The 27,196-nt window shown below is 52.1% G+C and overlaps 3 protein-coding genes across 7 annotated transcripts; all 3 read right to left on the bottom strand.

The window, feature by feature from the left end:
- Positions 1-2,046: 2,046 nt before the first annotated feature.
- LOC123639629 (retinol dehydrogenase 16-like) lies at positions 2,047-11,766 on the bottom strand. Its single transcript, XM_045553594.1, has 4 exons — positions 7,476-11,766; positions 5,385-5,643; positions 3,536-3,699; positions 2,047-2,937 (listed from the first exon to the last, which is right to left on the bottom strand). Exons 1-4 carry the CDS (start codon positions 7,786-7,788, stop codon positions 2,720-2,722), a joined length of 954 nt encoding a protein of 317 aa, XP_045409550.1. The 5' UTR covers positions 7,789-11,766; the 3' UTR covers positions 2,047-2,719.
- Positions 11,767-11,847: 81 nt separating this feature from the next.
- Positions 11,848-18,035, bottom strand: LOC123639628 (retinol dehydrogenase 7-like). Of its 2 annotated transcripts, XM_045553593.1 has the most exons (6): positions 17,724-17,942; positions 17,384-17,572; positions 16,690-17,071; positions 14,224-14,482; positions 12,729-12,892; positions 11,848-12,173 (listed from the first exon to the last, which is right to left on the bottom strand). In XM_045553593.1, the coding sequence occupies exons 3-6, from the start codon at positions 17,000-17,002 to the stop codon at positions 11,953-11,955; spliced, it is 957 nt and encodes a 318-aa protein (XP_045409549.1). In that variant the 5' UTR covers positions 17,003-17,071; positions 17,384-17,572; positions 17,724-17,942; the 3' UTR covers positions 11,848-11,952. The 2 variants fall into 2 exon arrangements, with proteins under 2 accessions (XP_045409549.1, XP_045409548.1); XM_045553592.1 differs by lacking the exon at positions 17,724-17,942 and adding an exon at positions 17,990-18,035 and having other exon boundaries at positions 16,690-17,572.
- A 2,908-nt stretch (positions 18,036-20,943) lies between these two features.
- Positions 20,944-26,716, bottom strand: LOC123639627 (retinol dehydrogenase 7-like). Of its 4 annotated transcripts, none has more exons than XM_045553589.1 (6): positions 26,666-26,716; positions 26,249-26,503; positions 25,555-25,936; positions 23,450-23,708; positions 21,960-22,123; positions 20,944-21,398 (listed from the first exon to the last, which is right to left on the bottom strand). In XM_045553589.1, exons 3-6 carry the CDS (start codon positions 25,865-25,867, stop codon positions 21,178-21,180), a joined length of 957 nt encoding a protein of 318 aa, XP_045409545.1. In that variant the 5' UTR covers positions 25,868-25,936; positions 26,249-26,503; positions 26,666-26,716; the 3' UTR covers positions 20,944-21,177. The 4 variants fall into 4 exon arrangements, with proteins under 4 accessions (XP_045409545.1, XP_045409547.1, XP_045409543.1 ...); XM_045553591.1 differs by having other exon boundaries at positions 26,338-26,503; XM_045553587.1 differs by having other exon boundaries at positions 25,555-26,503.
- Positions 26,717-27,196: the final 480 nt, after the last annotated feature.

The following is a 27,196-nucleotide window of genomic DNA, read 5'->3' as shown; positions in this document are numbered from 1 at the left end:
AAGTGAAGGCTGGGAACCCACAGGAAAGAAACTCCCAGAGTTGCTGGGAGGGAGGAAAGGAATGAGTTACACAAAGCAAGTGTCACAGTGTTTACGGTTCACCTCCTGCAGACGCCCTTCCCCAGCCCTGGGTGCTGGGTACACTGTCCTCTGCCCTCCTGCTCCTGGCCCTCCCCTGCTGGGTCACACATCCCGAATATTGTCAGGGATTTCCGTTTCCTTCAATCATGAATTCTCAATGGCCATGCAGAGGCATTTCCCAATCCTCACACCTACTGCTCACCCTTGCTCATCCTGACAGTAGTGTGACCCTTTGCTGGGGTGGCAGGAGCTTCCCAGTCCACTGCAGAGTCAGCAGCAATCCAAGGAAGTCCTAAGGGAGCATTCAGAGGGAGGAACACTGCCTCAACTGGACACTTGGGCAGAGCGTGAAAACTGGAGCCTTCCCACCCCACCCTCCCCCCCCACCCCACCCAGTCCTTGCACTGAGACCCCTGTACAATGGAGGGGAGCCAGAGGTAATCTCTAACCCCCACTTTGCTTTTACTGGGCTCTTTAGCTGGTGGCATTCCCCAGGCCGTGACCACTCACCAGATGGAATGAGGCCCTCAGGGGAGCCCAGGTCAGCCTCTTGGCGACCACTCTTCAGCCTCAGGGCCACCCCACCCATTCCCCTTCTCCATCCAGGATGAGTCTCCTGTAGAGGAGCAGGTGTAGAAAAGAAAAAGCAAAGCTGGAAAAGGCAGGAAGTTAGGGTTAATGGTACAACCTGTGTCCTGCCCTGCAGTCTGCAGACCTTGCTAAGCCTGGCGAGGGGACCCAGAAAGGAAGGGCCACATGTCCTGCAGGCATTGGAGATCAGGAGGCTGGAGGGGAAGACAGTTTCTGCTGGGGACTGATAGCCCTGTCCTCCTCAGAGAGGACCATGGCAGCAAAGGGAAGGAGTGAAGCCATTTTCTGTGGCACCTGAGGACTCTGTGGGATTGGGCCCTGTCCCTGCACAGCTCCATGGGACTGGACCTGGCTCCCTCGTGGAGGAAAGACACCAGGAGGGAAGACAAGGGGAGCTTCTGCTGATGGTTTAGGGTGATGGTGGGGACGTGCACTGCTTACTTTATTTATAGCCATGACTATTCTCTCAGGGCAAAGGTGCCCCCTGTGAGTCAGTCCATGATGTGGGCCAGAAGTCAAGCCTCGGTGCAGCTGCACCCTGCTGTGGAGCCCAGCACGGAGGCCCAGGGGTTGCACCCTCACAGCTCTCTGACTCTCTGCAGAGCACTCCTGGGGGTGAGTCCAACCCCCTGAACCACTACCATTGGGCTAGGAAGTAAATCCCAGCCTCTCATTTCATTTCAATTTGTTTTCCTTGTGTGTGTGTTTACAGAGAAGGAATTATTTAAAACAAAATAAAATAAAACAGAGAAAGAATTCTGGAGGCTTCAGATTGCATATGAAACGGTTGTTTTGCCTTAGACTTGGGCACCATGGAAGGACACTCAGTGGCCTGACCCTACAGCCCTCAGGGACTTGGTCCTCCAGGACTACCCTCCCTGGCCATCTTCACGTCTTCAGCACTGACGTGCTCCACACGAATGCCCACTTCATGTTTTCAGTCAATCTGAGCCCACTTGTGTTTTCACAACCAACAAGCGTCTGTTCAACAACACAAGGTCCCCTGAAGGCTCCATGTCCTCAGTTGTCACGCTGAGGGAAGGAAACCAAGATGCCTAGGGAGGTGTCTCCCAGCTACAAAGGGACCTTAGCCCGGGAATCTGTATCCCTTTCTGCAAGTGCTTTCTCTGTCAAGACCACATTCACGGCGACACCAGAACACTGAAGACTCAGAGCCGGGTATGAGGAAGGCCCGGGGAATTCCTGGGGATTTTTTCCCAGCACATAACAGGTGCTCAGCAAAAATTAGCAGAAACTGAAACATCTGGGTCCTCAGGTGTTACCTCTCACCCCCTGACCTCCATGAAGTCACCTGCCTCTTGCACCACTAGGTCTGTACCCCATGACCCTAAGGCCACCATTTTAACGAATGTGCATGGGTGAACTGGCAATGTTTATTCTAAAAGAAAAACAATCAACACACAACCATGGGTCAAGATAAATGAACGACGAGTTTGTGAATCTTCTAAATCTTCTTTCAGCATAACAAGGGAGGATCCCACCTTCCAGTCAGTACCTGCAGAGCTGGTCGCAGAGGAGTCAGGGGTTGGGGGTCGGGTTGAGGGTTGTACTCCCACCCTCAGCCCATGTGCTCAGGTGTCATCATAACAGGAGTGCTCCAGCTTGCTCCAGGCCATTTCCATCCTGAAGGAGGGCATATACCCTGGCCAGGCAAATGCACACCACAGGGGGCACAAGGCAGAGCAGGTGTGGACTGAGCCGGCTTCCACCTACTCAACCCTCCACAATTCTGTGGATTCCTCAGAACTTAAGAGATTCAAGCCTTGAATGGCCACTCAAGCCAACAGGACACCAATGAGTGCAGTTGGGTTCCCATTCCTCAGCAGAAGACCTTGGCTCTTTCCTCCTGTTATCACAAGGTCTTGGGTAATATCCCACCAGAATCCTTCGGAGAGGATGAGGAAGAGGTGGGACAGGTGTACTGTTGGCATGAGAGCTCCCTCCCCCAGCCTACAACCCTCCCGCTGATGCACCCCTCCCTCGCACAGCAGCCAATGCCCTTCAATCATGCACCCCGGTCCTGTCTTTACAGGGCTTTGGCCAGTCTTGGGAGGCCCCAGGTGAGGATGGCGTCCGCCAGGAAGGTGGGCATGTAGCTCATGGGGAGGTAGAAGAGCTTGGCGTCCCAGCCAGCCGAGTAGCGGATGCGCGGGTGGCAGGCAGTCAGCGCATGCTCCATGCAGTCCGTCACCAAGGACAGATCCTGTGTTAATTTTTCTTGTAATTGTTCTGTTGATTTCATGTCTGTACACAATGAGAAAACACCCATAGATACATCCACCTGCAATTGCTTCTGCTTTGGCTTCAACTTCAGAGTGGAAAGTTTCTAAAATCTCATGCCCCCCCTAAGGCAATGCCCCAAATCATCCATGCAAACTCCCTGAAGAGGGCCCCACACTTACCCCATGAAGAACTGCTCCACACTAACACACCTTTGCCTGTTTTCCTGGGAAATTTGGACTGCACAAGGGGAAGGTGTTTACCAATACTAGAAATCTGAGCACCTGGAACCAGCTGTCTCTCCTGTCTCCTACGAAATGCCACCTGGCCCTGACACCATGATGTCTTGTCTCTCTTGCTTTCCTTCACTCTTCAAAATAATGAGGGGTTCACATAGATACTGGTCCCAATTTTTAATGAGCCTGGACACTTGCTTCATGTGGACAGTTGACCACTGAGCACCCACCATGGAAATGAGGCTACAGGTCCCCATTTTGTGAAAGAGGCTGAGCTTCTCCAACCCAATGTCAGGAAGATAGACCCTCCAAGGGATGCACTAGTGATGGATCTGGGATTCCTGAAGATGGTTTGTTTCTCTCCCTACTGCCCACAGCTTACTCACAGGATGCCAGAAACTTCTCGCCATAGATCTGTTTGACCTCTGAGCTGGCCCGATCCCACATGTCCTTGGCCTTTTTCAGGAGTATGTCCTTAGTGGTCATAGCAGTCTTGAAGTAACCAGGCTCAATCAAAGCCACCTTGACCCCACAGTAGGATAGCTCCCTCCTGCAAGGCAGAGAGACAGAGGGGCAAGGATTATAGTATTCTTGGGAGGCAAAACACAAACCATAAGAAAACCATACCACCCTAACAAACTCTCGGGGTGGTATAAGGTAGAAACACTGGGATTTTTAATGTGAGCCAAAAGGGGTAAGATTTTGGATGAAGGCATTGCCTTGGCATAATAACTAATTATTGCTTCAAATCTTTTACACACAGAGCTCACTAGCTCTGAATCCCCAGATTCTGCTGCAAGGCACCACTGCTATCTCCCCCATGCCCCTCACATCCAGGGCACCACCAGGATTCACCCATTTCACCCTCTATGCTCCTCAGTCTCCTTCCTCTCTCTCCTGCCCTGGTAACTCCCTGGCCATCTCTCAGCGGGCCTGCTGTGACTGTGTTCTGGGGAGCATCCCTCTGCCTTCAGTCTCGACTCCCCACATGCACAGCCATTCTGCTCCCTGCAGCCCGTGCATGTCTAGATGCTCCTTAGACCAAGCAGCCACCCTGAGTACATCACAGCCATGGTCCCACTGCCAACAGCATGAAGTACAGCATGTGCCCAGAGCCCACAGGCCTCCACAGGCCTCCATGGCCCACCCATGCCCACCTGTCCAGCTCCCTACACCAGGCCTGGCCTTGTCCTTTGGCCTAGGAGGACCCCACAGTGCAGGGGGTCGGCCAACGCTCACCATGGGCCTAGGCTGATGACGTCCTGTCATCAGGAACCCTGCCCACCCCTCTTTAGCAGGCTGCCAGGACGAGGTGCTCAGTTCTCAGCTCAGACATCACAGCCAGGACCCTCTCCAAATCAGGCGGCTGCCACGGCCACCATGGCTGATGTGGTCACAACCCCTATAAGAGTGGCAACAATGTTTTTGTACCTCCTGTCCGTCTCCCTGTCAGCTATAGGGGTTTTTAGGTCAAGGAGCAAACCTTGCTGTCCTAGGCTGTGTTGATTCTGCACTCACACTAGTGCCTGCTGCTGAGTGTTGTGCTGATTTAGAGGCCGCACCCACCCCTCAAGGGCTCCCTGCACCCAAGTATCTCAGTGGCTGTGGACATGGGCCCTGCAGCCAAGTTCTCCCACTTCCAATCTGCTTCAGACACATCCTGTCTGTGGGCCCTCCTCAGAAGGCTCAGAAGGGGCCTGGTGTGGTGCCTCATGCCTGTAATCCTAGCACTCTGGGAGGCTGAGGCAGGAGGATGGCTTGATGTCAGGAGTTTGAGACCAGCCTGATCAAGAGCGAGACCCCATCTCCACTAACAGTAGGAAAATTAGCCATGCATGGTGGTTCACGTCTGTAGTTGTAGCTACTCTGGAGACAGAGCCTGGAGGATCGCTTGAGCCCAAGAGTTTGAGGTTGCTGTGAGCTAGGTTGAGGCTACTGCACTCTAGCCCAGGTGATAGAGGGAGACTCCGTTTCCAAGGGAAAAAAAAAATTAGAAGGCTCAATAGGATGTTACATCATTTCTTAGGTCTGGGGCCCCTCCCTCTACCAGAATAGGGACAGGAGGTCCCAAGGAAAGGCTGGCTAAATCCAGCAAGGCAGAAGGCCAAAAAGCCTGAGGGAGAGATCTCCAATAAGGGGCCGGTAAAGCTGTGATGAAATCAAACTCCTACAAAATGCTCCCGTGGAAGACCAGGAACGGGAGGACTCAGGCAGGGCCCTATCCCAGTGCAATACCTGAGGGAGTCCGAGAAGGCCTCTATGCCGTACTTGGAGATGCTGTAGCCGCCACCTACAAGAGACAATCTACCCGCGATGCTGGACATGTTGACCACACGGCCCCTCGCCTTCCTCACTAAGGGCAGCAGGCTCAGAGTCACCTCGATCGTCCCCAGCAGGTTCACTTCCAGTGTGGTCACAAAGTCTTGTTTGGTCAGCCACTCATTGGGGCCAAAGGAGCTGAGCATGCCAGCATTATTGACCAGGCCCCAGAGTCCTGGGGACAGTGGGAAGATGGGAGAGCAACACTGAGTTGTGCCTGTTCAGTGTGGACACAGTTAAGGTTCACATTCCCAGCCCATCAGAGTGACAGCAGTGTGGTGGATGCTGGAAGGGGGACTAGGAGAAACAAATAACAGCACGGTGTCTGCAGCATTAGGAAGCTGCACAGGCTGTAGCTGTTGCAGGACAGAACCCGTGTCTCCTCCTCCTTTCATTCTTCTTGGCCTGGCCCACGGCCTCCTGGACAGCGGACATTGACCCACATTCGATGGGGGCAGGAACTGGTGTTGGAGAAATATTGTGCATCCATTGGTCTGGAAACACGGACACTGAAGTTTGGTTATTTACACATTAATATGGTCCTTGCAGACATGATCCACATTCACCTAAACTTAGAGATTTTCTGGAAAGGTGATACAGTGAGTGCTCAACATCCATCTATTGATGGGATATGAGGACAGGAATAGGCAGAGTGTGAGACAGGGAACAGAGGAAGAGAGAAACACAAAAGAAAAAAACAGACAAGACAAAACCCTGGGTGGAATTTGGTGGGGAGGGATAGACATGGAAGCCTACATTTGGAAGAGTGTGGAAAACAATCCTGTATTTGGCCTCTAGGGACTGATCTTGGAACATCCTCAATCAATATTCACTAAGCTTCCTGTAGGACATTCTTGGGAATGCCAAGGGCAGGCTTTGGGGAGGAAACAAGAACAACTCACCCCACCTCCCAGTACATGGACTTCACCCTCTGCTCATTAAGCTGTTACCTCCTCCCACTGCACCAAAAGGCCACCATTGCTCCTTCCACTTCAGTCCCAAGTTAACTCTATCCTGGGAAAAAAATCTCTGGAAGGTGTAAACACACAATCCAAAGCAATTAATGTCAACACAGTTCCCAATGTATACACCTTGGGGAGCAGCAGCAGAGAACCCTCTGAGCCATGGCAGGTGGTGGCAGTTGTTGATCAGGGAGAATTGGCCCTGGGACCCAAGTCCCTCACCTGCCCTTCTGCAAATGCATATTCCTTTTCCAGGATCTCCTACTTCTTTCTAAGAATACAGTCAATATGCACATTTATAGAGATGCAGGTAAATCACAGTTTTCCAGGATGACAACAAAGAGAATAAAAAGTAGGAAAAAAATTCCAATATCCAAACTCTGGCTATGGATTAAATAAGTAAGGCTGCATCAAAGAAAGAATATTCTAAATCATTAAGTACTGTGTCTTAAGACAGTTGTTCACTATGTTGAGAAAATGTTCATCTTTGAGAGAATACAATGTGATACAAACTGCGATGAAAATATAATCCCAATTACAGCAAAGTGTAAAACATATTTATGTGCAGATGGTCATTTGAGGATGAACTTTTCTTCTATCTTTATACTTTTAAGTATTTTGGGCAATGATCATGTTCTACATTTATTCTTAGATCAAGGAAATCCATGTCCTCTTCACCTGCCATAGCAAGACAGACAAGGTGGTGCTGTGAAAAGAAGGAAAGGAAAATAGTCCCTTCCTAGATCTGCCTTTTTACACCAGTCCTCAACACATGTCCTCTGAACATGGGGATGGTCCTAACTCTCCACGGACCCGGGTGGGCCAGGTGAGGACAAGCTGAAGCGCTGAGAACATGAGCCGGGCTCCGGCGCAGAGCGCCCCCATGGACAGCCCCAGCCCAGGGGAGGCCTGGTGGGCGAGGAATACTGACAGCTAGGAGTCCTTCAACCTGGGCACACTGTGGGCGTCTCCCCAGGGACAGGACAGGAGGTGTCCCCTTAACACAGAGGGAAGCACAAACAGACATAAGGAATCTGGGTGGTACCTCTGTCCTCCACACGCTCCTTCACCCACTGGGCAGCTGCAGAGATGCTCTCTGTCTTGGTGACATCCAGGTTCACGGTCTCCAGCCTGTCTGACGACTGCGCCCTCAGCTGCTCGGCCCCCTTCTCCGTCAGACACGCAGCCAGCACCCTCAAGCCACGCATGTCCAGCTGTCTGGCCAGCAGGTTCCCGAAGCCCGAGTCACAGCCCGTGATGAGGACATACTTGTCTCGGAGGTGGCTCACCACCTGCCTCTCCCGGTGCCAGCGCACAAGGTAGTACAGGCCCACGAGGACAGCCAGGTACAGCCACATGGTGTTGGGGAGAGAGACACACACAGACTCGGGTACAAGGGGACTATGGCCAGTGTTCAGACAGGAGGACTAAAGGACACAGAGGGTGGCAGTTGGCAGGGAAGGCTCCAGGCACTCTGGCATGGAGCCCTCACTTTCCTCACCCCACCTCCCTGCTCTTGGCACTGCTGTTGCAAGGACTGATACAGACCCTTGAAGGACCTCAAGTCCTGCCCCATAAGACAATATTCCTGCTCAGCAATGCCTCCCTAGTCCACCGATGTCACTCTGCCCTGCTGTGCCCACACAGGTGTCCACACAGGTCCACACATGAGCGTCTATCCACACCAGAGCACACACACATGCACACCATAGCACTCAGACCACTCCAGCTACCTTGGGGGGCAGAAGTACCTGTGCATATCTCCTATACCAACTCTCCTGGGATGCACAGAGAAGATACAGTTGTGCTTGGAAGCTACACCTGGATTCAAGGCACATTAGTTTGAAATCCTTCTCTGAGCCTGGGTTTCCACATCTGGTCAGCACCCAGAATCACTCAGGAAACTAAGTCATTGCCAGTCTCTCTAGGATTGGCAGGAGAAGGCAAAACAGATAGGTCCCCTCCTGCTAGGGTAGTCTCTGGAAAGAAGGAGTATGAGATGTCAGAGGGGCAGTCAGACCTCAGTGGCATAAAGGGGACAGAAAGGGAACGGGGCTGGAAACCCACAGGAAAGAAACTCCCAGAGCTGCTGGGAGGGAGGAAAGGAACAACCAAAAGAAAGCAGGTGTCACAGAGTTTACTGTTCACCTCCTGCAGACGCCCTTCCCCAGTCCTGGGTGCTGGCTACACTGTCCTCCGCCCTCCTGCTCTGGCCCCCCTCCCCCAGGTCACCCATCCCGAATATTGTCAGGGGCTTCCATTTCCTTCAACCGTGACTTCTCAATGGCCATGCACAGACACATTTCCCAGTCCTCACACCTACTGCTCTCCCTTGCTCACGCTGACACTGTGTGACCCTTTGCTGGGGTGGCAGGAGCTTCCCAGTCCACTGCAGAGTCAGTAGCAATCCCAGGAAGACAAAAGGGAATAGTCTAAGAGGGAGACACTGCTAGACCTGGACCCTCGGGCAGAACGGGAAATTCTTTGGAACCACGGAAAGCGTGGAGACTCACACTCCCTTAGTCCTTTCACTGAGACCCCTGCACAAGCCCTATGACAATGACAACCTCAGCACTCCTGGGAGAGGAGCTTCCCCAGCCTCCAGGGCCACCCTTCTGAGCTCCTGCCTGCCCCGGAGGACACCCGCCCCCTGGTGGTGGCCTGCAGTCTCTGCGTGTGGACTCCTGCTGGGATCACTGCCCAGGGGAGCCCAGCTAGCTCAGCCTCCTGGAGACCACTGTCTCCAGCTTCAGGAGCAACCTGCCCATTGCCCCTCTCGATCTAGGACGGGTCTCCCGAAGAGGAGCAGGTGTAGGAAAGAAAAACCAAAGCTGGGAAAGACAGGAAGTGGGGGCTTCATGGCAACCTGTGTCAAGCCCTGCAGCCCACAGCCTCTGTAAGGCTGCAGTGGGTACACAGACAGGAAGGGCCACATGCCCTGCAGGCAATGGAGATCAGGAGGTTGGAGGGGACCACAGTTTCCCATGGGGACTGAATGGCCTGGTCCTCCTCAGAGAGGACCAGGGCAGCAAAAAGGAGTGAAGGCAGCTTCTGTGGAACCCGGGACTCTGTGGGATTGGGCTCCAGTCCGTGCACAGCTCCATGGGAGTTGACCTCCTCCCTTGCTAAGCAAAGACACCAGGGAGGAAGACAAGGGCAATTTCTACTGAGGGTTCGGGGTTAGGGGTGGAGACATGCACTGCTTTACTTTAGACATTAGTTATGGCCATGTTTGTTCTCTGATGATAACATAGTCCATGCTGTGGGTCAGGGGTCCAGCTTCAGGGTACGTGCAACCCCTCCCCAGTGGAGCCCAGCACGGCCAGGGCACCTCACAGCTGTCTGACTCTCTGGAGAGCACTCCTGCGGGCGAGTCCAACCTCCTGAAAAGTCCCCAGTGAGTCATCAAGTGAATCACAGTCTCTTATTTCATTTCAGTTTGTTTTCCTAGTGGGGGGTGTGTGTGTTGTGTGTGTGTGAATGTGTATTTACATAGAAAGAATTATCAATATTAAAAAATAAGCATGCGGCTTCAGATTGCATTTGAAACTGTTGCCTTGCTTTCATGTGGGGCACCATGGAAGGACACTCAGTGGCCTGACCCTACAGCATTTAGGGCTGTGGTCTTCCAGGACGACACGTCCTGGCCATGTTCAGGTCTTCAGCACTGACGTGCTCCATACCAACGCCCAATTCAAATTTGCCATGAATCTGAGCTCACTTGTGTTTTCACAACCAACACGTGTCTGTTTAACAACACAAGGTCCCCTGAAGGCTCCATGTCCTCAGTTGTCACGCTGAGGGAAGGAAACCAAGACGCCTAGGGCGGTGCCTCCCAGCTACAAAGGGACCCTAGCCCGGGAATCTGTATCCCCTTCTGCAAGTGCTTTCTCTGTCGAGACCACACTCACAGCGACACCAGAACACTGAGGACTCAGAGCCGGGTCTGAGGAAGCCCCGGGGAATTCCTGGGAATTTTTCCCAGCACTCAACAGGCGCTCAGCAAAAATTAGCAGAAACTGAAACATCTGGGTCCAAAAGTGACTCTCACTCCATGCCAGTGGAGAGGTAGGTGTCAGGGAAGGGGGTTGGGGGCCCAAGGAAGGGCAAGGGAAGAGGGAAGGACAGTGAGTTTAAATGAGGGTCAGTCCGAGAGGGACAGAAAGGGGGTGCTGGTGAGGGTGGGAGGGCTCAGCTGCCCCAGGGAAGGGATCTGCATCCTGCCAGTCCCTGCCGTCCTCTTCCTTGCCTGTCCTTCTGTCTATTCCTGTGACAACAGGATACTCAAGGAAGCCTGGAAAGGGAAGCATTCCCCTGGCCTCTGTGGCAGGAAGGGCTGAAGGAGGGAAGACAAAATCCACCTGTCCTCTTCATATCCCTCCTCAGGTATCCCTCTCACCCCCTGACCTCTGCCGTGAAGGCACCTGCCTCTTGCTCCCATAGGTCTGCACCACAACTCCCGAACGCCACCCACAGTTCTGGAAAGAGTGTCTTCAGGGGGTAGAAGGGCAAAAGCTATTGCATGTACTTTGTGTAACTCATTTCATTGCTCCCTCACACAAACCCTGGAAGTTTCCTTCTGGCAGTTTTCCTGCCACCACTCTCTGCCTTGTCCCCTTTCCTGGTCTCTGAGGTCAGACTCCCCCTTTGGGATCATGCCCTCCTTCTCTGCAGAGAATTACCACTTGGCCACTCTGTTTGCCTTTTCCTTGGAGTCCTAGAGACTGTCAGAGACTGAGCTTTCTGAGGAGTGAACTGTGGGTGCTGAGCCAGATGAGGAAACCCAGACTCAGAGACAGATTTCCTCTAGTATGTCTGAAATCCAACGCTGGCTTTGCAAAGAGACCGAAATCCCTGAGCATGGCTGAACTTATCCAGTGTTTCTTAGTGCATAATAATCAAAGGAACTCCATGGGTTCAAGTGACATGAAACAGTGGTTATGTCTCTTATGCAAAGACCCCTATTGAGAACACCTTCTAGCCAATGTCTGCTAAGTTGACACCTAAGGAGTACGAGCCAGGTTGATGGTTTTGCCCCCCGTCCCCACCCCATGTACACGGGTATCTTCAGAGGTAGGAGAGGTCCCTGACCACACTGAAGCCATTTCTACCCTGAGGGAGGGTATAGAGAGTGACCAGGCTAAAGCACACCCTGAGGAGGTGGGCAGCAGGCAGACAAGGTGTGGGCTAAACCTCCCTCCACCTGCTCACACCCTCCCCAGTTGTCCCCCCACCATTGTCCCAAGAGGCTTAGAGGCTTGAGTGGCCACCCAGGGCAACAATACAACCAGGAGCACTATTGGATTCTTGTTCCTCAGCTGCACAACTTGGCACTTTGCTACTAACATCTCTGGGGTCCGAACGAAATCCCAGGAGAATCATGGCCAGGAGGAGACAATGAAGATAGGACAGGTGACTTGATGACATGACAGCTCACTCCCTCCACTCTATTTCTCTCCCCAGGACATATCACCTCTCACATAGCATCGAACCCCACCCAAAAAAGCACCACAGTCTTGGCTTCACAGGGCTTTGGCCAGCCTTGGGAGGCCCCGAGTGAGGATGGTGTCTGCCAGGAAGGTGGGCATGTAGCTCATGGGGAGGTAGAAGAGCTTGGCGTCCCAGCCAGCCGAGTAACGGGTGCGGGGGTGGCAGGCGGTCAGCGCATGCTCCATGCAGTCCGTCACCTCTGACAGATTCTTGTTGCATCTTGAGAAGATATTTTCAGAGAGTAGTTTCAGGTCTGTTTAGAATGAGAAAATAGCCTTAATGGAATGGCACAAGCCTCCTCTCCTTTTCACACTTCTAAGTTAGAAGGAAAGTTCCTAAGAATTCCTGGGCCCCACAGTGATAAATCTAATCAATGCAGGTTCCCCACAGGCGTGGCCTATCATTATCCCAGGAAAAATTGGTCCACACTAAGCCACCTCTGCCTCTCTTCCTGGGAATATCTGGACTCCATAAGTTGAAGGTCTCTGCTAACAGAGTTGAAGTGAAGGGAAACCAGTCCTCTCTAAACCCGGGTGGCCATGAGTCCATGGCATCTTCCCTCTGTGTCTTTAGTTTCCTCTTCAAAATACCGACGGGACAGTGTTTCCAATTGTAGTGAGCCTGGTTTCCTTCTCTATGTGACCCGTTGACCACACAGCACCTTGGGAATGGGGCTGAACGTCCCCACTTTGTGATGAGGCTAAACTTCCCTCTCCCCAGTACCTGGCAGGAGGACAGACCCTCATGGTGTTGGAGACATTAGTCATGCTCCAAGGTCTAGTTCTCTCACAATCCACAGTTCACTCACAGGATGCCAGAAACTTCTCGTCATAGACCTCCTTGATCTCCGGGCGGGCCCGGTCCCAGCCCTCCTGGACCTGCCGCAAAAGTCTCTCAGTGTTGTTCATGTTCGTCTTGAAGGAACCAGGTTCAATAATAGCCACCTTCACCCCAAAGGGGGCGAGCTCCCTCCTGGGAGACAGACAGGCAGAGGGCAAGGAGTTGAGAGATCTTGCAGGCGAACACAAAACACAGATAAACCCAGTGAAAATCCAACACAAGGTGGTGGTAGAATAAGCCAGAAAGCATGGCATGTTGGGAAGTGTAGCAGAAGGACAACAAAAATTATGACCATGGCATTGGCTGTGTGTAGGGATGACATATTTTACACACTGAGCTCACCAGCTCCGAATCCCTTGGAATCACCTGCAAGGCACCACCGATGGGCTATCTCCCCCATGCCCCTCACATCCAGGGCATCACCAGGATTCGCCCATTTCCCCCTCTATGCTCCTCTGTCCCCTTCCTCCCTTTCCTGCCCCAGTAAACTCCCTGGCCATCTCTCCCTGGCTGCTGCAGCTGTCTTTTGGGGAGCATCCCTCTGCCTTCAGTTGAGGCTCCTCACACCTGTAGCCATTCTGCTCCCTGCAGCCAGTGGGCATCTAGATATCCGTTGGACAAAATACTCACCTTAGGACATCTAAGCCATGAATTCCACTGTCAGTAGCATGAAGTACAGCATGTGTCCAAAACTGACAGGACTCCACGGCCCACTGCTGACCACCTGTTCAACCCCACATCTGTCCTGGCCTTGTCCTTTGACCCAGGAAGAGCCCACAGCATAGGAGGTCAGCTGACACCCACACTTAGCTGGGGCTGATAAGGTCCTCTCATCAGGAGTCCTGTTGATCCCTCCTTAGCAGGGTGCCAGGACTTCAGTTCTCAGCTCAGACCTCACAGCCAGAACCCTCCCCAAATCTGGGTGCTGCCATGGCCACCATGGCTGACTTGGTCACATCCCCCAAAAGGGTTGGCAACAATATTTTTCTATGTCCTGACTCTCCTCCTCTCAGCTATTGGGGTTTTTAAGTCAAGGAGCAAACCTTGCTGTCCTAGGCTGCGTTATTCTGCACTCACACTAGTGCCCGCTGCTGAGTGTTGTGCTGAGTCAGAGGCCGTACCCACCCCTCCAGGGCTCCCTGCACCCGCGTATCTCAGTGACTGGGGACAGGGGCCCAGCAGCCAAGTTCTCCCACTTCCAATCTGCTTCAGACACGTCCTGTCTGTGGGCCCTCCTCAGAAGGCTCAGAAGAGGTTACATAATTTCGTCGGCCTCCAGGCCCTGTTGTACATTCACAAGGAATGGCTGGCTGAATCTAGAAAGGGGTAGGGCCAAAAAGCCTGAGAGATGGATCTCGAAAAAAGGGCCTTTAAAGCTGTGATGAAATCAACCCCCTGTAAAATGCTCCCACAGAAGACCAGGAACGGGAGGACTCAGGCAGGGCCCTATCCCAGTGCAATACCTGAGGGAGTCCGAGAAGGCCTCCACGCCGTACTTGGAGATGCTGTAGCCGCCACCTACAGCAGACAATCTACCCGCGACACTGGAGACGTTGACCACTCGGCCCCTCGCCTTCCTCACTAAGGGCAGCAGGCTCAGAGTCACCTCAATCGTCCCCAGCAGGTTCACGTTCAGTGTGGTCACAAAGTCTTCTTTGGTCAGCCACTCATTGTGGCCCCAGGGGCCAGAGATGCCAGCGTTATTTACCAGGCCCCAGAGTCCTGGGGACAGTGGGAAATTGAGAGACCAACACTGTACTGTGTGTGTGTGCAGTGTGGTCACGGGTAGCGTTCAAGTTCTCCTTCGAGTTGAGTTTATTTATGGAGTCAAGAACAATGTGCTGCTTAGTATTGGGAAAAGAGTAGGGGGGAGGAAAAGAGAATGTGATGACTTAGGGTTGTCAGGATTTGCATATTCTTCAAGCTATTAGAGGTTAAGGATGGTCCTTGTCATCTCTGCTCCCAGTGCCTGGACGTCAGCATGCAACAAACCCAACTTTCTTAAGTGCATGGACAGAGTTTGAGAAAATAGAGTGAATGCTCATCAAATATCTCATGAGGGGAGAGAGACAGAGACATTAAAAGAGGAATGGAGTAAAACAATAACAACAACAACAAAAAACAAAGGAAAACCAGAGAAGAGAAAGAATGAAAGGGAAAGACAAAAAGACCTATGAATAATTGTTTTGTAACCCTGGTTGGGAGAGACACAATGAAAACCTTAAGACTTGGGGAGCGTGGAGAACAGGCACATTTGGACATCAGGGGACAGGCTGTGATACAACATGCACCAATCTTGAGGCAATATTTGCTCAGGAAGCAAAGTTCACTCTGCACCTGGGAATTCCAAAGCTCACCATGGAGTGGATACACAGGACAGACCGGGGAGGAGGCCTCAGGCCACACCAGTGTCCAGATGGCACCTTAGCCCCAGGCAGTGCCAACCTCTCCTTCCACCCTGCCCAAAGTCCACCCTTGACATAACCTCACGGGTCCCCAGCCCACTGAGCTCTCTGGAAGACTGTCTGTGAGATATACAGGAACAAAACCACAAGATGAAGGATTTGAAATAGTCTGACTTCCCCACCTACAGGCCCCAGGTTAGCAGGGACAGGGTTTTCCGTGGGCCAGAGCTGGGGGTGCAGTTAGACAGAGTTTGAATGTAGGAATATTGGAAAGACAATAAGGCCTTGCAATATTAGTCTTCCCCAAACAGAAACCATTCATGGCCTCCAAGAAATGAGTATTCTTTGATGCAATTATTTTAGTCTACTTGAATAAGATTGCTAAGCACATGAACAAACCTTATTACAGAATCTTTGATCGGATGGTATTTATGCCAGGAAAAGTAGGAAACTAAGTTCAGCATCCAACAATGTAGGACTGCTTAAATAAATTATATTCTCTCAGCATGAATATGCAGAGGTTGAATATCATATTTTGGAAGGATTTGAAGGTATGAAGCTGTCCCAGAATACATGAGGCAGACAGAAATTAACTCTGGAGGGTGCGATTACGGTTAACATTGTTTTACCTTTATCCTCTTCTACGTTTTCCTCAATGAGCATGTTTTACATTTCTTTTTTTTTTTTTTTTTTTTTTTTTTTTTGAGACAGAGTCTCACTTTGTTGCCCGGGCTAGAGTGAGTGCCGTGGCATCAGCCTAGCTCACAGCAACCTCAAACTCCTGGGCTAAAGCGATCCTACTGCCTCAGCCTCCCGAGTAGCTGGGACTACAGGCATGCGCCACCATGCCCAGCTAATTTTTTTTTCTATATATAGTTTAGTTGGCCAGATAATTTATTTCTATTTTTAGTAGAGACGGGGTCTCACTCAGGCTGGTCTCGAACTCCTGACCTCGAGCGATCCACCCGCCTCGGCCTCCCAGAGTGCTAGGATTACAGGCGTGAGCCACCGCGCCCGGCCTGTTTTACATTTCTAATCAGAACAAAGAAATCCATGATGTCCCTTCTCACAAAAAGAACAGGCAGCATAATGTAGCAGAAAGAACAGGAATTATCACTGAATATTTGATATGAAGTCCCTTCAGCGCTCTAAGCCTCCATCCTCATGAGTCAGGTGTGGACAGATAATCTCAGAGCCCTTGGGGGGACAAGTGTGAAGGAAGCAATAAGAAATGCTGAGGTCATGAGCCTGGATCCAGCCTGGCCAGGCCCCCACTGTCGCATGCCAGGCTCAAGGTCTAGCTCAAGGGCCCAACCTTCCTCCAGAGAGTCGACCCTAAACATACGCTGTGCTCCTCTCACCCTGTGGCTCAGGCACAATCACTCTAGGATTTCTGCTCTGGAAAACACAAAGCTCACAGTCCTTGAAAATCCAAACATCTTGGGAATGTTCCAGGTTAGCAGACAAAAGGTTCCCCCTTCCCAGAGAGAGAGGAAAGAGACACAAAGAGGAATCTGGGGGTACCTCTGTCTCCCACGCGTTCCTTCACCCACTGGGTGGCTGCAGTGATGCTCTCTGTCTTGGCGATGTCCAGAGTCACCGTCTCCAGCCTGTCTGACGACTGGGCCCTCAGCTGCTCGGCCGCCTTCTCTGTCCTACACGCAGCCAGCACCCTCAAGCCACGCATGTCCAGCTGTCTGGCCAGCAGGTTCCCGAAGCCCGAGCCGCAGCCCGTGATGAGGACGTACTTGTCTCGGAGGTGGCTCACCACCTGCCTCTCCCGGTGCCAGCGCACAAGGTAGTACAGGCCCACGAGGGCCACCAGGTACAGCCACATGGCGTTCAGGAGAGAGACACACACAGTCTCGGGTACAAGGGGACTATGGCCAGTGTTCAGACAGGAGGACTAAAGGACACAGAGGGTGGCAGTTGGCAGGGAAGGCTCCAGGCACTCTGGCATGGAACCCTCACTTTCCTCACCCCACCTCCCTGCTCTTGGCACTGCTGTTGCAAGGACTGATACAGACCCTTGAAGGACCTCAAGTCCTGCCCCATAAGACAATATTCCTGCTCAGCAATGCCTCCCTAGTCCACCGATGTCACTCTGCCCTGCTGTGCCCACACAGGTGTCCACACAGGTCCACACGCAGGTGTGCACACAAGTATCCATACCAGAGCACACACATGTACACCATAGCACACACACCACTCCAGCTACCTTGGAGGGTCAGAAGTGCCTGTGCATATCTCGTACACTAGCACTCCTGGACTGCACAGTGAAGACCCAGGTGAACTGGGAAGATACACCTGGATTCAAGACACGGTAGTTTCCAATCCTCTGAGCCTGGGTTTCCACAGCTGGTCCACATCCAGAATCACTCAGGAAACTAAGTCACTGCCAGTCTCTCTAGGAATTGAAGGAAAAGGTAAAATGAGCGGACAGGAATACATCCCTTCCTGCTAGGGTAGTCTCTGGAAAGGAGTGCGAGATGTCAAAGGGGCAGTCAGACCTCAGTGGCAAGAAAGGGGACAGAAAGGGAACAGAGCTGGGAACCCACAGGAAAGAAACTGCCAGAGTTGCTGGGAGGGAGCAGTAGAATGAGGGAGCAGGAAGCAGGTGTCACAGTGTTTAGAGTTCACCTCCTACAGGTGCCCTTTGCCCAGCCCTGAGTGCTGGGTACACTGCCCTCTGCCCTCCTGCTCCTGGCCCTCCCCTGCCGGATCACACACCACAAATCTTCTCAGGGTCTTCCATTTCCTTCAACCATGAATCCTCAATGGCCATGGACAGACACAATTCCCAATCCTCACATCTACTACTTACCCTTTCTCATTCTGGCAGTAGTGTGACCCTTTCCTGGGGTGGCAGGAGCTTCCCAGTCCACTCAAGATTCAGCAGCAATTTCAAGAAGTCCCAAGGGAACAGTCAGAGGGAGGGACACTGCCACGCCTGGATGCTTGGGCAGAACGTGAAATCCTTTGAAGCCACCTTCCCATGGAGACTCACCCTTCCCCAGGTCCTTCCACTAAGAACCCAGGCAGAAGCCCTGTGACAATGACAACCTCAGCAGTCCTGGGAGACAAGTTTGGGTAGGCTGCAGGGCCACACTTCTGAGCTTCTGGATGCCCTAGCAGACACTCACCTTCTGGTTGCAGCCCCCAGACTGAGCGCAGACCCTAACTGAAATCAACCTCCCAGGGGAGCCCCTTCTCTATCCAGGACAGGTCTCCTGAAAAGAAGCAGGTATAAGAAAGGAAAAGCCAACCTGGAAAACACAGTAAGTGTGGGCTTCATGGCAACCTGTGTCCATTCCTGTTTTCCTGCAGCCCCTCCAAAGTCTGGGCTGGGGACCCAGAAAGGAAAGGCCACATGCCCTGCAGGCATTGGATAATTCGTGGCTGGAGGGGAGGACAGTTTCTGCTGGGGACTGCACAGCTCTGTGCTCCTCAGAGAGGACCAGGGCAGCAAAGGGACCGACTGAAGGCAGCTTCTGTGGCACCCAAGACACTGAGGGATTGGGCTCCAGTCCCTGCACAGCTCCATGGGACTGGCTCCCTCACTGCGTAAAGATGCCAGGAGGGAAGATAAGGGGAGGTATTGCTGAGAATTCAGAATGGGGGTGGGGACGTGCACTCCTTTACTTTAGACTTTATTTATCACCATGATGGATCTCTCATGGCAACGGTGGCCCCATTGACTCATAGTCCATGATGTGAGCCAGGGGTCGAGCCTTGGTGCAACTGCACCCCCCAGTGGAGCCCAGAGTGCAGGGCCAGAGGTTGTACCCTCACAGCTCTCTGACTATGTGGACAGCACTCCCAGGGGTAAGACCAACCTCCTCAACATCTACCCAGTGAGCTATCAAGTGAATGTCAGTCTCTTATTTCATTTCAGTTTGTATGCCTGGGGTGTGTGTGTGTGTGTGTGTGTGTGTTTAGAGAAAAAGAATTCTTTTTTTAAAAAAAGTGTCTGGTGGCTTCAGATAGCATATGAAACTGTTGCTTTGCTTTTGAGTTGGGCACCATGGAAGGACACTCAGTGGCCTGACCCTACAGCATTCAGGACCTTGGCCAGGACTACCCTCTCTGGCCATCTTCACACCTTCAGCACTGACGTGCTCCACACAAATGCCCACTTCATGTTTTCCATGAATCTGAGCTCACGTGTGTTTTCACAACCAACACGTGTCTGTTCAACAACACAAGGTCCCCTGAAGGCTCCATGTCCTCAGTTGTCACGCTGAGGGAAGGAAACCAAGACGCCTAGGGAGGTGCCTCCCAGCTACAAAGGGACCTTAGCCCGGGAATCTGTATCCCTTTCTGCAAGTGCTTTCTCTGTCGAGACCACACTCACAGCGACACCAGAACACTGAAGACTCAGAGCCGAGTCCGAGGAAGCCCCGGGGAATTCCTGGGAATTTTTCCCCAGCACACAACAGGTGTTCAGCAAAAATTAGCAGAACATGAAAGTCCTGGGTCCAAATGTGACTGTCACTCCATGTCACTGGAAGGCAAGGGCCAATGTGGGGGGATGTGGGCTTGGGGCCCCGAGGGAGGGAAACTAGGGAAGGGGAGTGACTGTGAAGGTCAGTCCCTGAGGGACACAGAGCAGGAGCTGGTGAGGGCAGGAAGGCCCAGCTGCCCCAGGGAAGGAATCTGGGGCCTGCCAGTCCTTATTCCATCCTTTTCCTTGCCTGTCCTTCTGTCTATTCCTGTGACACCAGCACTTGAAAAACCCCTCATAGGGAAACATTGCCACTGGCCTGCTTGGCAGGAAGGGCTTAGAATCCACCTGCCCTCTTCAAATCCTTCCTCAGGTCAGACCTCTCACCCCCTGACTTCCGAAAAGCCACTGGCCTCCTATTCCCATAGGTCTGCACCCCAACTCCCCGAAGCCACCCAGATCTAAGGAAAGAGTATCTTAAGGGCATGGAAGTATAAAAGCTATTACACCTCCTGTGTGTAAAGCATTTCATTCCTTCCTCCTACAAACCCTGGAAGTTTCCTTCTGGCAGTTTTCCAGCCACCACTCTCTCCCTTGTCTGCTTTCCTGGTCTCTGAGGTCAGACTCCGCCTTTGGGATCACGTCTCCCTTCTTTGCAGAGAATTACCACATCAGGAGGGGACCTCCTCTTGGCCACTCTGTTTGCTTTACCCTGGAGTCCTAGAGACTGTCAGAGACTGAGCTTTCTGAGGAGTGAACTGTGGGTGCTGAGCCAGATGAGGAAACCCAGACTCAGGGATTTCCTCTAGTATGTCTGAAATCCAAGGGTAGCTTTCCTAAGAGATTAAAATCCCACTACTAAGAATTTAGGTAGTAACAGAAAAAAATAAAGTAAAATAAAATCCCTGAGCATGGCTGAACTTATCAAGTGTTTCTAGGGCAAAATAATCAAAGGAACTCCATGGGTTCAAGTGACATGAAACACTGGCTATGTGTCTTATGCAAAGACCCCTACTGAGAACACCTTCCCGCCAATGCCCACTAAGTTGACACCCTAGGAATACAAGCCAGGTTGAATGTTTTTCTCCCCGTCCCCACCCCATGTACACAGGTATCTTCAGAGGTAGAAGAGGTCCCTGACCACCTTCAAGCCAATCCACCCTGTGGGAAGGTGTAGAGTGACCAGGCTAAAGCACACCCTGAGGAGGTGGGCAGCAGGCAGACAAGGTGTGGGCTAAACCTCCTTCCACCTGCTCACACCCTCCCAAATTGTCCCCCCACCATTGTCCCAAGAGCTTTAGAGACTTGAATGGCCACCAAGGCAACAATACAACCAGGAGCGCTATTGGATTCTTGTTTATCAGCTGCATAACTTGGCACTTTGCTACTAACATCTCTGGAGTCTTGAATGAAATTCCAGGAGAATCATGGCCAGGAGGGGAGGAAGGAGGTAGGACAGGTGACTTGATGACACCAGAACTGCCTCTGTGCACCCTATTTCTCTCCCCAGGACATATGACTTGTCACAGAGCATCCAACCCCACCAAACAAGTGCCACAGTCTTGGCTTCACAGGGCTTTGGCCGGCCGTGGGAGGCCCCAAGTGAGGATGGCGTCTGCCAGGAAGGTGGGCATGTAGCTCATGGGGAGGTAGAAGAGCTTGGCGTCCCAGCCAGCCGAGTAGCGAGTGCGGGGGTGGCAGGCGGTCAGCGCATGCTCCATGCAGTCCGTCACCTCTGACAGATTCTCCTTTTCCACTGGCAAAACGTGTTCAGATAGTAGTTTCAGGTCTGTTCAGGATGAGAAAACAGACTTAATGGAGCAACACAACCCCCTCTCCCTTTCACAGCTCTAACTTAGAAGTAAAGGACCTAAGAACTCCTGTGCCACACAGTGATGTGCCCCAAATCTAATCAATGCAGGTTCCCCACGGGCGTGGCCCATCCTTATCCCAGGAAAAATTGGTCCACACCAAGCCACCTCTGCCTCTCTTCCTGGGAATATTTGGACTTCATAAGTTGAAGGTCTCTGCTTACAGAGTCAAAGTGAAGGGAAACCAGTCCTCTCTAAACCCGGGTGGCCATGGGTCCATGGCATCTTCCCTCTGTGTCTTTAGTTTCCTCTTCAGAATACCGATGGGACAGTGTTTCCAATTGTAGTGAGCCTGGTTTCCTTCTCTACGTGACCCGTTGACCCCACAGCACCTTGGAAATGGGGATGAACAGCCCCACTTTGTGATGAGGCTGAACTTCCTTCTCCCCAGTACCCGGCAGGAGGACAGACCCTCATGGTGTTGGAGACATTAATCATGGTTCAATGTTTAGTTCTGTCACTGTCCACAGTTCACTCACAGGATTCCAGAAACTTCTCGCCATAGATCTCCTTGATCTCCGGGCGGGCCTGGTCCCAAGCCGCCTGGAACTGCTGCAAAACTCTCTCAGTGTTGGTCATGTTCGTCTTGAAGGAACCAGGTTCAATAATAGCCACCTTCACCCCAAAGGGGGCGAGCTCCCTCCTGGGAGACAGACAAGCAGAGGGCAAGGAGTTGAAAGGTCTTGCAGGCAAACACAAAAGCCATGTAACCTCAATGAAAATCCAACACAAGGTGGTGGTAGAATAAGCCAGAAAGCATGGCATGTTGGGAAGTGTAGCAGAAGGACAACAAAAATTATGACCATGGCATTGGCTGTGTGTAGGGATGACATATTTTACACACTGAGCTCACTAGCTCCGAATACCTTGGAATCACCTGCAAGGCACAACCGCTGGCCTATCTCCCCCATGCCCCTCACATCCAGGGCATCACCAGGATTTGCCCATTTCCCCCTCTATGTTCCTCTGTCCCCTTCCTCCCTCTCCTTCCCCAGTAAACTCCCTGGCCATCTCTCCCTGGCTGCTTCGGCTGTCTTCTGTCTACAGTTGCAGTTCCCCACATGAACAGCCATTCTGCTCCCTGCAGCCAGTGGGCATCTAGATGCCCATTAAACCAAATACCCACCCTGAGTACATCCAGGCCGTGGATTCCACTCTCAATAGCATGAAGTACAGCACGTGTCCAGAATGGACAGGACTCCACGGCCCACTGCTGACCACCTGTCTAGCCCTGCACACCTGTCCTGGCCTTTTACTTTGGCCCAACAAGTCCCCACAGCATAGGTAGTCAGCTGACGGCCACCCTCGGCCCGCGATGACCCTGTCGTCTCATCAGGAGTCCTGTTGACCCGTCCTTAGCAGGGTGCCAGGTCTAGGTCTTCAGTTCTCGTCTCAGACCTCACAGCCAGGACCCTCCCCAAATCTGAGTGCTGCCATGGCCACCATGGCTGACTTGGCTGCAGTCCCTATAAGGGTTGGAAACAATGTTTTTCTGTCTCCTGTCGATCTTCCTCTCAGCTATTGGGGTTTTTAAGCCAAGGAGCAAACCTTGCTGTCCTAGGCTGTGTTGATTGTGCACTCACACTAGTGCCCGCTGCTGAGTGTTGTGCTGAGTCAGAGGCCGCACCCACCCCTCCAGGGCTCCCTGCACCCGCGTATCTCAGTGACTGGGGACAGGGGCCCTGCAGCCAAGTTCTCCCACTTCCAATCTGCTTCAGACACGTCCTGTCTGTGGGCCCTCCTCAGAAGGCTCAGAAGAGGTTACATAATTTCGTCGGCCTCCAGGCCCTGTTGTACATTCACAAGGAATGGCTGGCTGAATCCAGAAAGGGGTAGGGCCAAAAAGCCTGAGAGATGGATCTCGAAAAAAGGGCCTTTAAAGCTGTGATGAAATCAACCCCCTGTAAAATGCTCCCACAGAAGACCAGGAACGGGAGGACTCAGGCAGGGCCCTATCCCAGTGCAATACCTGAGGGAGTCCGAGAAGGCCTCCACGCCGTACTTGGAGATGCAGTAGCCGCCTCCTAAAAACGACAATCTACCTGCGATGCTGGAGACGTTGACCACACGGCCCCTCGCCTTCCTCACTAAGGGCAGCAGGCTCAGAGTCACCTCAATCGTCCCCAGCAGGTTCACGTTCAGTGTGGTCACAAAGTCTTCTTTGGTCAGCCACTCACTGCGGCCCCAGGGGCCAGAGATGCCAGCGTTATTCACCAGGCCCCAGAGTCCTGGGGACAGTGGGAAATTGAGAGACCAAGACAGTATTGTGTGTGTGCTGTGGATACAGTGAGGGTTCAAGTTCACCTTAAGAGTTGAGTTTATTTATGGAGTCAAGAAAAATGTGCTGCTTGAAATGGGGAAAAGAGTTGGGGGAGGAAATCAAGATGTGGTGATTTAAGGGTGTCAGCGTTTGCATATTCTTCAAACTATTAGAGGTTAGGGGTGGTCCTTGTCATTTCTGCTCCCAGTGCCTGGACGTCAGCATGCAACAAACCCAACTTTCTTAAGTGCATGGACAGAGTTTGAGAAAATAGAGTGAGTGCTCATCAAAATCTCCTGAGGGGAGAGAGACAGAGACATTAAAAGAGGAATGGAGTAAAACAAACAAACAAAAAAAAAAAAAAATCAAGGGAAAACCAGAGAAGAGAAAGAATGAAAAGGAAAGACAAATTGACCCATGAATAACTGTTTTGTAACCCTGGTTGGGAGAGACACACTGAACACTTAAGACTCAGGGAGCGTGGCGAACAGGCCACCTTTGGACATCAGGGGACAGGGTGTGATGCAACATGCACCAATCTTGAGGCAATATTTGCTCAGGAAGCAAAGTTCACTCTGCACCTGGGAATTCCAAAGCTCACCATGGAGTGGATACACAGGGCAGACCGGGGAGGAGGCCTCAGGCCACACCAGTGTCCAGATGGCACCCTTTGCCCCAGGCAGTGCCAACCTCTCCTTCCACCCTGCCCAAAGTCCACCCTTGACATAACCTCACGGGTCCCCAGCCCACTGAGCTCTCTGGAAGACTGTCTGTGAGATATACAGGAACAAAACCACAAGATGAAGGATTTGAAATAGTCTGACTTCCCCACCTACAGGCCCCAGGTTAGCAGGGACAGGGTTTTTGGTGGGCCTGGGCTGCGGGTGCAGTTAGACAGAGTTTGAATGTAGGAATATTGGAAAGACAATAAGGCCTTGCAAGATTGGTCCTCCCCCCACAGAAACCATTCATGGCCTCCAAGAAATGAGTATTCCTTGATACAATTATTTTAGTCTACTTGAATAAGATTGCTAAGCACATGAACAAACCTTATTACAGAATCTTTACTGCGATGTTATTAAGCCAGGAAAAGTGGGAAACTAAGTTCAGCATCCAACAATATAGGACTGATTTAATAAATTATATTCTCTCAGCATGAATATGCAGAGGTTGAATATCATATTTTGGAAGGATTTGAAGGTATGAAGCTGATCCCAGAATACATGAGGTAGACAGAAATTAACTCTGGGGGGTGCGATTACGGTTAACGTTGTTTTACCTTTATCCTCTTCTACGTTTTCCTCAATAAGCATGTTTTACATTTCTAATCAGAACAAAGAAATCCATGATGTCCCTTCTCACAAAAAGAACAGGCAGTGTAATGTAGCAGAAAGAACAGGAATTATCACTGAATATTTGATAGGAAGTTCCTTCAGCTCTCTAAGCCTCCATGCTAACCAGTCAGGTGTGGACAGATAATCTCAGAGCCCTTGGGGGGACAAGTGTGAAGGAAGCAATAAGAAATGCTGAGGTCATGAGCCTGGATCCAGCCTGGCCAGGCCCCCACTGTTGCATGCCAGGCTCAAGGTCTAGCTCAAGGGCCCAACCTTCCTCCAGAGAGTCGACCCTAAACATACGCTGTGCTCCTCTCACCCTGTGGCTCAGGCACAATCACTCTAGGATTTTTGCTCCAGAAAACGCAAAGCTCACAGTCCTTGAAAATCCAAACATCTTGGGAATGTTCCAGGTTAGCAGACAAAAGGTTCCCCCTTCCCAGAGAGAGGAAAGAGACACAAAGAGGAATCTGGGGGTACCTCTGTCTCCCACGCGTTCCTTCACCCACTGGGTGGCTGCAGTGATGCTCTCTGTCTTGGCGATGTCCAGAGTCACCGTCTCCAGCCTGTCTGACGACTGGGCCCTCAGCTGCTCGGCCGCCTTCTCTGTCCTACACGCAGCCAGCACCCTCAAGCCGTGCATGTCCAGCTGTCTGGCCAGCAGGTTCCCGAAGCCAGAGCCGCAGCCCGTGATGAGGACGTACTTGTCTCGGAGGTGGCTCACCACCTGCCTCTCCCGGTGCCAGCGCACAAGGTAGTACAGGCCCACGAGGGCCGCCAGGTACAGCCACATGGCGTTCAGGAGAGAGACACACACAGACTCGGGTACAAGGGGACTATGGCCAGTGTTCAGACAGGAGGACTAAAGGACACAGAGGGTGGCAGTTGGCAGGGAAGGCTCCAGGCACTCTGGCATGGAACCCTCACTTTCCTCACCCCACCTCCCTGCTCTTGGCACTGCTGTTGCAAGGACTGATACAGACCCTTGAAGGACCTCAAGTCCTGCCCCATAAGACAATATTCCTGCTCAGCAATGCCTCCCTAGTCCACCGATGTCACTCTGCCCTGCTGTGCCCACACAGGTGTCCACACAGGTCCACACGCAGGTGTGCACACAAGTATCCACACCAGAGCACACACATGTACACCATAGCACACACACCACTCCAGCTACCTTGGAGGGTCAGAAGTGCCTGTGCATATCTCGTACACTAGCACTCCTGGACTGCACAGTGAAGACCCAGGTGAACTGGGAAGATATACCTGGATTCAAGACACGGTAGTTTCCAATCCTATGATCCTGGGTTTCCACAGCTGGTCCACATCCAGAATCACTCAGGAAACTAAGTCATTGCCAGTCTCTCTAGGATTGGAAGGAGAAGGCAAAAAGAGTAGGCAGGTGTAGGTCCACTCCTGCTAGAGTAGGTCTCTGGAAAGAAAGAGTATGAGATGCCAAAGGGTAGTCACAACTCAGCAGCAAGAAAGCGGAGAGAAAGGAAATGGGGCTGGGAACCTAGAAGAAAGAAATTCCCAGAGTCACAGGCCGGGAGCAGAGGAAGGACCCAAACAAAGCAGGTGTCACAGTGCTTACCATTCACTCTTGCGGGTGCCTTTTCCTGCATGCCCTGGGTGCTGGGTACACTGCCCTCTGCCCTCCTGTCCTGGGCCCTCCCTTCCCAGGTGACACATCCTACATTTTGTCAGGGACTTCCATTTCCTTCAACCATGAATTCTCAGTGGCCATGCACAGTCACATTTCCCAGTCCTCACACCCTTGCTCATCCTGACAGTGTGTGACCCTTAGCTGGGGTGGCAGGAGCTTCCCAGTCCACTCCAGTGTCTGCAGCAATCCCAGGAGGTCCCAAGGGAGCAGTCAGAGGGAGGGATACTGCCTCAACTGGACCCTCAGACAGAATGTGAAATCCCCGGAGCCCCCACACCCCTCCCAGTGCTTCCTCTGAGACCCCTGCACAAGACAGTGGAGCGAGAGGTCACCCCAACCCCCTTTGCTTTTATCTGTCTCTTTAGTTGGAACTAAAAGCCAATTGTCTCCAGGCAGATATAAACTTTATTAGTTTTACATGCACATGGGCAATTTCACAAGAGAGTAAAGTCCAAAGAA

This window comes from Lemur catta, chromosome 6, assembly GCF_020740605.2.
Source record: "Lemur catta isolate mLemCat1 chromosome 6, mLemCat1.pri, whole genome shotgun sequence".
Lineage (NCBI taxonomy): Eukaryota > Metazoa > Chordata > Mammalia > Primates > Lemuridae > Lemur > Lemur catta.
The sequence above is the reverse complement of the archived record's forward strand: the minus strand, read 5'-3'. Positions and strand labels throughout refer to the sequence as shown.